The sequence below is a fragment of the Lynx rufus genome, unplaced genomic scaffold (assembly GCF_022079265.1).
Source record: "Lynx rufus isolate CCGP_SWC_20201006 ecotype Redwood Valley unplaced genomic scaffold, mLynRuf1.p SCAF_4, whole genome shotgun sequence".
NCBI classification, from domain to species: domain Eukaryota; kingdom Metazoa; phylum Chordata; class Mammalia; order Carnivora; family Felidae; genus Lynx; species Lynx rufus.
Genome location: NW_025814856.1, coordinates 53,946,516 through 53,959,977, shown reverse-complemented (window position 1 = coordinate 53,959,977; position 13,462 = coordinate 53,946,516). Strand labels below are relative to the sequence as shown.

At 42.2% G+C, this 13,462-nt stretch overlaps 1 protein-coding gene across 4 annotated transcripts in view; it reads right to left on the bottom strand.

The window, feature by feature from the left end:
- Nucleotides 1-13,462, bottom strand: part of IFT122 (intraflagellar transport 122) — a 72,615-nt gene that overhangs the window by 37,590 nt on the left and 21,563 nt on the right. For all 4 annotated transcript variants that reach the window (XM_047096470.1, XM_047096465.1, XM_047096469.1 and 1 more), the window contains 6 exons: nt 11,500-11,575; nt 5,041-5,232; nt 4,746-4,884; nt 3,362-3,564; nt 1,970-2,107; nt 220-384 (listed from right to left, as the gene is read on the bottom strand). In XM_047096470.1, the coding sequence (XP_046952426.1) occupies nt 220-384; nt 1,970-2,107; nt 3,362-3,564; nt 4,746-4,884; nt 5,041-5,232; nt 11,500-11,575 (913 nt within the window). The remainder of the gene's footprint in view (nt 1-219; nt 385-1,969; nt 2,108-3,361; nt 3,565-4,745; nt 4,885-5,040; nt 5,233-11,499; nt 11,576-13,462) is intronic.

Here is a 13,462-nt window from a genome sequence, read left to right as displayed (position 1 = left end):
AAAGAGACTTTTTCCAGCTCCTACAGCTCATGTGTGGGAGGGGGTGGGCTGTGCCCTGGGGCCACTTGGGCTCTGCACCCCTGCTCAAAGCCTATACCCCTCCATGTCACCACTCCTCCCAGAGATCTGCCTGGGAGCCAGAGCGGAGCACCTCCTGCAGGAACTAGGAAGCTAAAAAAGAAGTCAAAGGACCATGTCATGGAAACTCTGGGATTTCACCTGAAAAAGCAACTCTTTGGTATGGATGTCATACACCAGGCACATGTCATTTTCATCCACCACGGCCAGCTTCTTACGGGAGGCACTCATGTCCAAACAGCGCACAGCCGTGGCCTGCTTTAGCAAGACGATGGCAAAGAGATTGTCCACAAAGATCTTTAGGATCTGGCAAAATTTCAGAGAGGGAAAAAAAAAAAGTGAGTTACCATGGCAACAAGACTCTGGAACTCTGCCAGGTATTGGAATCCCATGTGTTCTACAAGAACAACTCCCACTAACTTCAACAGAGGCTCTGTGCAGAGAAAAGGACTCATCAAAAGAAGGGAGCGGGGACTTATCCTTAGGAAACCAGAAGTACAGTTCCTCAGAGGTTGCCAAAGTAATGACGAGCCCCAAGATGCAAGAAACTCTCTTAAATGTCTGCTTGATGGGGATTTGTTAATAACATTACCCAAACTTCAGAGTTGGGAGATCTGAGTCACACTAACACAGGAAGAGGCTACTTTATTTTTTTATTTTATTTTTTTAATGTTTTTATTTTTTATTTTTGAGACAGGAGAGACAAAGCATGAACGGGGAAGGGTCAGAGAGAGAGGGACACACAGAATCTGAAGCAGGCTTGAGACTCTGAGCTGTCAGCACAGAGCCTGACGCAGGGCTCGAACTCATGAATCGTGAGATCATGACCTGAGCCGAAGCCGGATGCTTAGCTGACTGAGCCACCTAGGCGCCCCAGGAAGAGGCTACTTTAAACACTGACAAGACATCTGGTGTAACTACAGCAAAATAATGATGATGATGATGATGATGATAAGGATGATGACAGCTATCAGTTATTGACTATTTTTGACAGCCTTATGCAACATGAAGCATTATCCTGATTTGTAAAACCTCAGTCTCAGAGTGGCAATGTGACCTGCCTAGGGTCATACAGCCAGTAAGCAGCTAAGCACAAACATGACCCCAGGTTGACCTGCCCCCAAAATCCATCTTCTCAGGTCTCACAATGGAAGTGACAGCTGACCGTGAGAAAGAAGCAGACTTTCCACCCTTTGGTAGTGCTACCCTGCAGCCCGCACTAATTCATACTTCATGACTTCTGTCCCCAGGAAAGGCCTGATAAGCCTCAGCCACAAGCCATCTGCTAGACAGCTTGGCTCTCAGGCTAATGCGGTTATATTTTCACTTTCAAATTTCCATGTAGCCCACTTAGAACTTTTCTTATTTTGAGCAAAGAACACACACACAAATCTGTTTAACTTTGTATAACCTAGATTTTCCACGTCTATATGAGCAAAGGGCCCAGTTTTCTTACAATATCTAGTAATAATTGCCTGAAGACCAGTACCCTCTAAGACACAAGCTGAAACTCACTGCCTTAATCCATTCATTGCCCTAATAGGGATCTGACCTAAGAATGAGCTATGCCTCCCTCCTTAGCAAGCTACTGAAACTGCACCTCTAACAAATCTCCCACCTTCTGGATGCCCTTAAACCCACTAATCCACTCTATAGGCAGCCAGGAGGCCACAGTGCCAACCCTGCCAGGATGCACATGCTAGAAGTCTTTGGCCTGAAGCTGTCCTCAAAACATGAAAATCTGGGTTGCCCTCCAATGTGCCTATGGCAAATGTGGGGTGGGGGACACCCTTTTTCCTGCCCCAAGAAACCATTCAGGGTTGTAATGAGACTGGTCCCTGTGTCGGCACACAGATTGTCAGCCTGATGGGAGACACATGAGAACACTCACCTGTCCATTCTTCAGGCCTACTAACAGACCTTCCCTTCCTGGAGGGCCACCAATCACCTTGATATAGCGAATAAGAGACTCCATCTGCCACTCCCGCTCTTTCACTCCACTGAAGGACAGGCACTGTAGCCGTTTCTCCTAGAAAGCAAACCCAGTTCTGCATGGATATTTGACAGAGTAAGTGTTCCCAGCCCTCCCCAGGTGTTCCTGCATGTGAGGGATGAAAAATACCTCAGGGTCTATTGGATCTAGTCCCCATGACTGGCATTGTTCGTTAATCCTTCACACAGCCTTCACCACAGAGCCCAGCTCAGCCTCACATCTTCTGTGCAGACCTCTAGGCAGCCACAGCCAAAGGCAGCATCCAAAAGCATATCTTTTTGCCACATCTATCCTATAACTTGTTGCACCTCAAAACTGCTTTTAGTTCTAGACATAAGAGAGATTTTAATTGTATTTTACATACAGTGGTTTTTAAGTTTATTTACTTTGAGAGAGACACAGTGTGAGTTGAGGAGGGGCAGAGAGAGAGGGAGAGAGGCAAAGAGAGAGAGAGAGAGAGGGAGAGGGAGAGGGGGAGGGAGGGGGAGAGAGAGAGAGAGAGAGAGAGAGAGAGAGAAAGAGAGAGAGAGAGAGAGAGAGAGAGAGAGAGAGAGAGAGAGAGAGAATCCCAAGCAGGTTCCATGCTGTCAGCACAGAGCCTGATGCAGGGCTCGAACCCACAAAGCTGTGAGATCATGACCTGAGCCAAAACCAAGAGTCAGACACTTAACTGACTGAGCCACCCAGGTGCCCATACATACAGTGATTGCTAAAGGATTTCTTAAAACTTTATCACTTCCAACAGGCCTACTTTTATGAATCCAAATCTACCTCTACTTCCAAGAAAGATGCTGGGCTGGCCTTATCTCAGTCTTTCCAAACTTCTCTTGGCATTGACTTAGACATTTTCTAGGAAGCTCTAAGTTGAAAAAATTTTTTCTGTGAAAAAATTCTCTCAAAAAGTAAAACTTCCTTTACTATTTTTGACTTGATATCATAAATATTTTTGTTTAACAGATAGTAAAATATACATGTAATATATATATTACATATATTTACCAAAAAAATGATCATTTCTATCAGTATATGCTTTAAGTCATTAAAATATGTATGATCCTAGTATAACAAAGTGCTTTGCAATACAAAAAGGTATTTTCCTACTTATGGTCCATGACTTTCCGGTAGAGTCCAACTCCTCTAGATGTCAATAAAATGAAAGCAATGAACAGCTACTGAGTTTGAGGGAAAGGGACTTTCTTGGTGTCCAACTTTAAAACAATGAGTTGGGTACCCTATCCTTGGAGGAAACATGAAGAAGATTCAGCCCGATTCCTCCAACCTGGTGCCCACCTGGCAGAGGATGATGTGATCGGCACACACCACCAGGAGGTTGCATTCAAACTTCTTGACAATCCTCTCCTTCACCCGGTAATGCATGTCTGACGAGTCGTCTGAATATAACTCATAGATGAGGATTTTCTCTGGCAGTTGGATAGCTAATCGATTTTTGTAGATGGCAATTTTCTTGACAAGTTCTTTGCATTTAATCCGAACTGTCAAAGAAAAAAAAAATGCTAGCTCTAGCATGACGTTAAGTAAGGTAGAAGGCAGAGAAATTAAAAGCTATCATTTAATGGCAATTAAAGGAGACACTTTCATCAAAAAAAAATCTTTACAGACTGTCTAATATGTACAATCAGCTCTACTAAATATGGGAATCCAAAATTGTATACAATCTTCGTGGTCCAAAGCTTACACCTGAGTACGGAAAGTAAAATTCTTAGCATTACCATCACTTACTGAATATAAGTTTAAAACTCCTCTGCACAGCATTAACAGCCCCTGATGATCAGAAGTCCATCTGAATAAATACCCACATCTCTGGCCACTCCCCACCCACCACCCTCAATAACAGGGAAATGCATGTAGTTTCTGTGTACACTAGGCTCTCACACTCTAACTGCAGACCAGGTGGAGAAAGTGTCCCCAATAAGGGAAACTGGGGAACTGCCCAAGTAGCTATACCCTCACCAGCACAGCTGGAATCTTCAAACAGAGGTGCTCCCAGATGGGAACCAAAGGATGCCACCGAATCTGTAAGACAACCCTCAGTGTGCATACCCACACACAGGCACCAGGCAGTGTGCTGTGGCCAAACATCTGTATATGAATACACCTGAAATAAGTGGATCCTTAGCCCATTTAATCAGCATGGCTACTGGGTGGACAGCGGAGGAGGCTGAGGTTCAGACTGACTGTGCTAGGCCTGGAACCCAGATCTTCTAAGCGTGTGATGACCCATTATCCCTGCTTACCTCTGGGGTAAGGACCCACCAGGAGGCAAGTGGAGATGAAGGTGAGAGAGAAGCATTCCAGTATATCCACACCAGAGAGGATACACATCCACAAAGACTGATGCAGCTCAGCCACCTTGGCTCTGATGTGTCATACATTATCCTTCCCTTAGTCAAGAAGTCCACGTCCCCCTTGGAATTGGCAGCAGCAAAATTATGTGAGTCTGTGCCTTTTTTTTTTTTTTTGAGAGAGAGGGTTTATTGCTTTCTTTAGATTCTCAAAGACATGTACATCCTCCCCTTACCCTCAGAAAAAACGAAAAGAAGAACCAGTAGTCCAATGTGTTTCCAAAAGACTGAGGAGGAACATTTCCTATCATTTTACTTGCTCTGTCAGCAGTCCTCTCAACCTATCCCTCTTCCCAAAGTCTGCCTTTTACCTTTCTGCTCAGTGATCAGGTGCTGCACGATGACATCAGTCATGCTATCCCTGTAGGCATACCGGTCCTTGTAGAGACCGTGGACAGTACTGAAAATAAGCTGGTAGAAGGAAATGGTGCCATCTTGGCAGCCTACCACCTGTAGGGAAAGAGAGTTGTCAATTCCCAGCTCTCTCTGGAGAAAGAGTCTGCCCTCCCATTTGTCAGGAGCAAATGTCAAGGATCTGACTGGTTAAACATGGCTGATGTCTGTGCCCAGTCAGGCAACAGCCCAACAGAATGGACTTCTTCTTACCACGTAGTTGGAGTCAGGTTTCACTTTACACGTCCACACCCAGGAGTTCTGCTCCCCAACAGTCCCAAGCCGTACTCCGTCCTTGGTGAAAAGGGATACTTGTTTGTCTGACCCTCCCAGCAAAATGTACTCCCCTTTAGTAAAGTAGCTGAGGCAGCAGGGGTCAAAGTTCAGTGACCGATCCTTCCCAATCTGAGGAAAGAGAACACACACCAAGGGAAAAACCATTCCTAAATCCATACTATTCACAATACAATTAAGGGCTTTTCCTAATGACTTTAATGGGGGGAGTCAAGAAGACAAGGGCAAGCTGGCCAGAGTTAACTCCTGTGTGATTCCATCATGAACACAGGCCAGCCTCCTCTGGAGCACCCTACTTCTCCCCTCCACACAGCTGAATCCTCCACTGCTTGAGTTGGCAGTTATCTCCCGGAGTCCCACTAGCTGCTCCAGGTGTGTGTCTCAGCTCCTCAGCCAATCTGGACCCTCCTCCCACTGGGACTTTCTCCCACAGGCCTCCTCCACACACAGCCTTTGCAAGGATTTCAATGGTTCCCCTCAGGTTGGTCCTTCCCCTTCCCCTTCCCCTTCCCCTTCCTTCCCCTTCCCCTTCCCAAGTATTTCATAAAGCTAAATTCATCTGGTTTAAAAAACTGTCCTCTATTCTGAAACTACACCCATCATACTTCTCTTTATAACAACCTTACTGAGGTTGTTATATACCATATAGCATATACCATATACCATACAATTCACCCACTTCAAGTGTATAATTGGGATGCCTGGGTGGCTCAGTTGGCTGAGCATTCGACTCTTGATTTTGGCTCAGGCTCCCTGTGTCAGTGCGAAGCCTGCTTGGGATTCTCTCTCTCCCTCTCTCTGCCCCTCCCCTGCTTGCTCACCTGTATGTGTGTGTGTGCACGCATATGGTGTGCACATGTGTGTGCATTCTCTCAAAGTAAATATACATTAAAAAAAAGTGTGCAGTTAATTATGCAAACATCATCACTAATTCAGAACATTTCTATCACCCCAAAAAGAAACCACATACCTGGTAGCTGTCGATCTCAATTCTCTTTTCTTTCCCTCCTCTGTCAACCACTAATCTACTTTCTGTGTCTATAGTTCTGCCTACTTTGCAGATTTCACAAATCTCCAAATGGGAGATGGGATCTCACAATTTATGAATTGGATCACACAATTTGTGGCCTTTTGTGACCAACTCATCCATATTGTAGTGTGTATCAGTACTTCATTCTTTTTCATTGCTGAATAATATTCCATTACATGGAATCCATTACATGAATATACCACATTTTATTATCTATTCATCAGTTAATGGCCATGTGTAATTTTTGACTATTATGAATAATGGTGCTATGGATATTTGTGTACAAGTTTTTATGCAGACATGTTTTCATCTCTTATGGATACATATATCCAGGAGTGAAATTGCTGGATCAGCTGGTAACTTTATGTTTAACCTTCTGAGGAACTGCCGTATTTTTCAAAGTGACCGTAACATTTTATATTCATACCAGTAGTATGTAAGGGTTCCAATTTTTCCAGCCCAGTGGGTATGATTTTGATTTGCATTTCCCTGATGTCTAATGATGTTAAGGACCTTTTCATGTGCTTATTTGGCCACATGTATATCTTGTTTGGAGAAATCTCTATTCAAATCCTTTTTCCAGTTTTTAATTGGGTTGTCTTTTTATTATTGAGTTGTAAGAATTCTTTGTATATTCCAGATATATGTCCCTTATTAGATATATGATTTGTAAAAATTTTCTCCAATTCTATGAGTTGTCTTTCAGTTTTGGTACTGTCCCCTTAGCTTTTAGGATGAAGGTCAAGCTCCTGAGCTCAGCTCCCTTGGCCAAGATAAACATCTTATAGTTTGCCAAGCAGACCCTGCTCTTTCAGACCTTCATGTCCTCACAAGTGCTATTCTCTACCACCACCCCAGCCAGAACTATCCTCCCTCTCTCTCTCTCCACCAGGTGTCATCTCCTACAAAAAACATCCCCTATCTCTTCACCCTACCCAAGGATGCTCCCTCCTTTGTGCTCCCATGGCCCTGTGCTCACCTCCCCCACAGCACTGCTCTCAATGCTCTGTAGTTACAGGTTTAATTTGATGTCCTCTCTCCCCTTTTAACCTGTTAAAACCCAAGCTCCTTATTGTCACTGGAGTTTTTTGCTGCCCTGAGGGTACTTTTTGTAAATAAAAAGACTATTTATGATTACCATTGTTAAATAGGCAAAAAAAAAACCAAAAAACCTCACAACAGTTTATTAAAGAAATAATCCTAAAAACCTGGTTCCTCATTAAGTTTTTAAGTTCAATTTACAAATATTTTCTATTTATAAGTCTAGCAAAAGTAAACAACTAATTGAAAAGGGGCCTCTGATTATCATTTACTGAATTAAATTTTGAACAGATTTTAAAATCCCTTAGTTTAAGGGATTTTAGTTGATTCCCTTACTAATTTAAATTGCAATAATTTTGGGGCACCTGGGTGGCTTAGTTGGTTAAGGATCTGACTTTGGCTCAGGTCTTGATCTTATGGTTCGTGGGTTTGAGCCCCACGTCGGGGTCTCGGCTGAGAGCTCAGAGCCTGGAGCCTGCTTCAGATTCTGTGTCTCCCTCTCTCTCTGCCCCTTCCCCACTCACACTCTGTCTCTGTCTCTCAAAAATGAATAAATGTTAAAAAATTGTTTTTAATTAATAAATTGTAATTATTAATTTTATATATTCAATTTTCCTTTATAAAAATTTCAAATGCCTAACACCAAAATTCCCCTAGCACTTATATAATGATAGTAAATCCCCTAGCACTTATAGTAATGATAGTAAATGATAGTAAGAAAACTAAAAAAATCTTGAGTCATGACATAGAAGGTTTGCAGCTTCTGGTAATGGCTCACTAATTCCCACTAGGCCAACTCTCCTGCAGGTAACAACTATAAATGCTGAACCAACTATAAATTACAACCACCTGAAGGCACTACAGAGCAACCAGAAGCAGACAAAAACTGAAGACACATGAGCATTTGGAAGAAAGGACTGGCCCTAGGTGAGTTTCTCATTTTTTTAATGGCTTTTTGCCTGAGGGCAGGCCCTATCAGCACCCTGTTGGATGAGCACAGAATTTCAAGCCATGACAGCTTAAAAATGAGGTGGGAAATCCCAAAAAAGAGACATGCAGAGGGAGAGCCAAAATTCTGCACATACACTCTGTTGAATATCTGGAGTTCCCTGAACTACACACATGTGGGGCAGATGCCAAGCAGCCCAGCAAGGCTAAAGAGCTGAATAGAGACTTCAGCTGCTGCTCACACTAGAAAGATGGAGTTTGAATGTGAGTCCAGCAAAGTTAACTACCTGTTTTAAAAAAGCTCAACTACAGCGTGCTCTCTCTCTCTCTCAAAATAAATAAACTTAAAAAACAAAAACAAAAAACAAAACAACTACACAATAATCCTCAGAGGAACATGACAGAAATTAATCCCTATGATGTACCTATGATGTATCATTTACAATGTCCAGAATATAACCCAAAATTCCAAAAAGCAGAAAAATATGAACCATATTCAAGAGAAAAGACAATGAGTAGATACTGACCCCAAGATAATTCAGATACAAATTAGCACATGAAAATGTTAAAATAGCTATTATACTATGGCCAAGGATATAAAGGCAAATATATCTACATCTATAATGAATGAACAAATAATAAAAAAGAATCAAATGGAAATCTAGAACTGAAAAATGAAATAACTGAAACAAAAATTCACTGGATGGGCTTAACAGAAATATTACAGATGACAGAAGAGTCAATGAAGTTGAAAACTGAGCAACAGATCGGGGGGGGGGGGGAGGGAAGATTTAAAAAATGAAAAGGGCCTCAATGACCTGCAGAACAGTATCAAAAGGTCTAATGTGTAATTGGAGACCCAGAAGGAAAGGAGAGAATGAAGAAGAAAAATTATTTGAAGAAATAACAAAGAATTATTCCACATTTGCTGAAAGAATAAAGACATAAATATATAGATTCAGGAAGATCAGTAATAATCCCCCACCCCACCCCAAGACAGAAAATATAATGAATCTCTTTAACATTCCAATATTACTTAGGTACTTACTAAAAATTTCTTACATCTTTCAATTTAAAATCAGACGTATAAATTGATTACTCAATTACAACTTCTAATTGGTCATCACAAGACAGATATGATAGATATTCTAGTATGGATTCTAGCATCAGCCTGCCTGGGTTCCAAACCACACTTGGGCACTAACTATACTGTATGACTTTGGGCAGTCATTGAACCTCTCTGTGCCTCAACTTTCTTACATGTAAAGTGGTGGTAACAGTACATACCTCACAGAGTTGTTACAAAGATTAAAAGAGTTAACCTTATAAAGAGTTTATACAATGCCTGAAACTCAATAAATGTTAGCTATTATTATCATTAACCCAGATACCCTTAAACATCATAAACACTTAAAAAGCTAAAAATACACAAATTGTATATACCTAAGACCAACACAAAAGTATAGGTTTGATTTACTTCATCATCCTATATTTAATTCTAAATCTTCCCAGATTTAAAAGACAACCACTAAGGAAAAAATTTTACTGTCCCAAACCAAGTGGGTTATCTCAGCAGAGTTAGGTTGCTTATCATTCAAAAACTCTGGGCCACAACATGAGCTCTAGTGCTACATACATGCAAGATATTTCCCATGGCCCTGACCACCAGGTCAAGTTCTTTTTTATTGTCACTGTAGCAACAAGACTCCATTCTCTCTCTGTGTGGTTATTTGTTCCCAAGAACTTCCAATACCTATGCCCAGTGCCTAGTACACAATAGATGTACCAATAAATATGTGTTGAATGATGATATACACACATCAAGTGGATGAACAGATAGTCCAGGGCTAGATACAAGATAATTAAAGTGAGGGTTTGGGGAAATCAGCCATGGGAAACTCAGAAGACACTTCACTATTTTTATCTTGTCTTTACTCAACTATGAAAAAAAAAAAAGACAAATGATGAGGTAGAAAAGAAATGGCCCCCAAACTAGGCTACATAACTGAAACCCCTCTTAAGGACTAAGAATATTACTAAACAAAGACTCCGTTGAACAGGCTGTATTTCTCACCTGTTAGGCTGTGGTACCTAAGCCATCCCCACCACCTTCAGTCTAATCCTTGGTGTCTCCTGACTATAACAGGTTTTCCTACCACCAGGTTCTATTTTAATGTACCCTCCACAGAAACAAGGAATTCTGAAACAGAAAGCTGACCAAGTCCCTCCCTACCTAAATCAATGACTCCTAAATACTTATAGTATATGAAGTTCAAACTCCCAATTAATTCACACTACTCAGGTCCTTTAGAATCATGTCCCCATCTTCGTTTCTAGTTCCATCTTTTGTCCACAATTCTCGGGATCCAGTCACTCTGAACAATACACTGTTCCCTGAGTTGACATATACCTTCATTCCTCCCTACCTTTGTAGATACTATTTCCACTGCCTGAAACACTATTCCCAATGTCCTCTGCCTAGCAAACTCTTGTTTATCTTGCTCAAAATCTCTCATTTCCACCAAGCAGTGGTGTTATCCCTTTTTGTGTCCCTATGGCAGTCTATCTGTACATCTCTTTAAGATACCATGTATCAGGGTGCCTGGGTGGCTCAGTAGGTTAAGCATCCAACTTCGGCTCAGGTCATGATCTTGTGGTTCATGAGTTCAAGCCCTGTGTCAGTATCTGTGCTGACAGCTTAGAGCCTGAATCCTGCTTCAGATTCTGTGTCTCCCTCTCTCTCTGCCCTTCCCTCACTCACACTCTCTCTCTCTCAAAATTAAATATTAAAAAATTAAAAAAAAAAAAGATGCCATGTATCATGCTGCACTGGGACTGTTGGCCATCAACTGTGTCCCTATCAGCCTGTGAGCTCTCAGAACAGGGGCATTAATTTACACAGTTATATGTTAGTAGCTCCTAGCAAGGTGAAGGTCTGACCTAAGTGGGTGCTCATTAATGTTTACAGAATGAATAAAGCAAATAAAGGAAGGTAGAGTCATAACTAAGACCAAGGCTTTAGAGTCAGAACAAGCTGGGTTTCAATCTCAGATGCTACCCATTTACTAGCAGTGTGGGACCTTGGGTATAATCTTTATTTCATGCTCTGAGTCTTGTCTACTCGTTTCTAAAAAGTTAATAACCAGTGTACCTACTTTGCAAGGGTTTGTAAGAATTAAATGAGATAAAGTATGCAAAACCTGGGCATAGTACCTGGTATCAAAGTAAATGTTCAATAAACAGGAGCCAACAAGAATAATAATGTATAATTACCAAAAATATAACCTCTAAAAGTGAACAGATTATAACAAGCATGACTGCAATTGTATCTCCCACTGGGTTTGTACAGAACTACATACCTGTTTTCCACTCAGTTGGTAAAAGGATAGTTTCTGTCCCCAGTCAGCTACAGCCAGGATGTCATTATGTTCCTCTCTAATCAACAGAAGACAAAAGAGGTTATGTGGGGCCATGGCCTGAGAACTGTAGCCCTAAGGTTTAACAAACAACAGGAAAAAGAAACCCCTGGCCAGACTGTCAGATTACCAAATGTTATATAGCAATACTAAGGCCAAAAGTTGTAACATGGGCCAACCCATCAATCAGTCCAGTGGGATGAGGCAAGGTGATCCTTCTGGGATCTGTTATTTCATTGAATGCCCTACCATAGGCTGTGGTGCTGGGCCTCTGCCACAGTGAAGAAGCTAAACCCCTCATTTCAAAGCTTCCTGAGAGCAGTGCTAAGAAAGCACAAGGTTGTAGAGCCAAGAGTGCCTTTTATTTATGTACTATAAAATGTGGGGATAGGGGCGCCTCGGTGGCGCAGTCGGTTAAGCGTCCGACTTCAGCCAGGTCATGATCTCGCGGTCCGTGAGTTCGAGCCCGTGTCGGGCTCTGGGCTGATGGCTCAGAGCCTGGAGCCTGTTTCTGATTCTGTGTCTCCCTCTCTGCCCCTCCCCCATTCATGCTCTGTCTCTCTCTGTCCCAAAAATAAATAAAAAACGTTGAGAAAAAAAATAAATAAAATAAAATAAAATAAAATAAAATAAAATAAAATAAAATAAAATAAAATAAAATGTGGGGACATGATGGAGAAGCAAATCTATTGCAATGAAAGGGCAATGGGTTGTCTGATGTTTTAATGGACAGAGAGGAAGTTTGCTTGTGCTTCCTGAAGAGAGAAAATCAACACCTAAAGATCAGTTCTCTCACAGTTAGGGTCCTCAAACAGGTGAAATGGTTTCTGACTAGATGAATAAAATATAGTGTGCTCTCTGAAGACCAGCAATTGCCTTTGAAACTGACCACCTATCAGAATCAGTGCCTTGGGACTAGGGCCGGTAGGACCAGCACACCGGAGAAACCTCTTCAGTGAGGCTGGGGATCAAGCTACTTGGGAATCTAGTTCAAGAGACAGACATTCTCAGCCCTTGAGACCTGGTCTTACTCCACCTAATGTTGCCTCCTCTTTGTTTATTAATTTTCAAGCCCAGGGCCTGAGGTCATCTGGTAGCACCATTAGATATGCAGGCAAGGCGGGGTGCAGCCTCACTGGCAAAACATAGCCAAGGGTGGCAAACTGGCAAATATAGGCACTAATTCACAACTAAGGGAAAAAAGATGAAGATGGAGAGGGATGTTAACAGGAAGGGACCTGCAGGTGAACTCTGTAGGATTCATATGAGGTCCAAACACAGTCCAGGAACCCAGCCCATGGTGAACCTTCTTATGGAGGTCACATGTATCAACTGGATTGGTAGTTTTCAACCTCCTTTTTCCCTTTTCTTTTTTATTCCTGGAAGTGGGACAAAATCTCATGTCAAGCAATAAAAGGGGCCGATCTGACTGAAGCAAAAATAGGGACCTGAAGCCCACCCTTTGCTCCTTTCCTTGTCCCTCATCTCCCACCTCCTTCTTCCAAAGAACCCCAGATATCAAAGAGCACAGTTTGCAAAGTCCCAAGCTAGATCACTTTTGCCCAATCAGAATATCCTGGCTACCCCAGGTTTCCCCATTCCAGTATGCCAATGTTTTCCTTATAGGTAAACTCGATCAAAAAGAAGAGAGAATGCCTAGACAGCCAGGATTTGGGTGTGAGGATTGTGGGTAAGGCAAGGGCTTCCTCTCCGATACATGTCCTGTCAAATGCAAGGTAAGGTACACTATGGGAACAGGCTAAGAAAGGTGTCTAGTAATAGAGGAAGTGTTAAATGAATTATGATGCATCCACACAGCGTATCCTATGCAGGTATTAAAAATCCTCTTTTTGGGGCGCCTGGGTGGCGCAGTCGGTTAAGCGTCCGACTTCAGCCAGGTCACGAT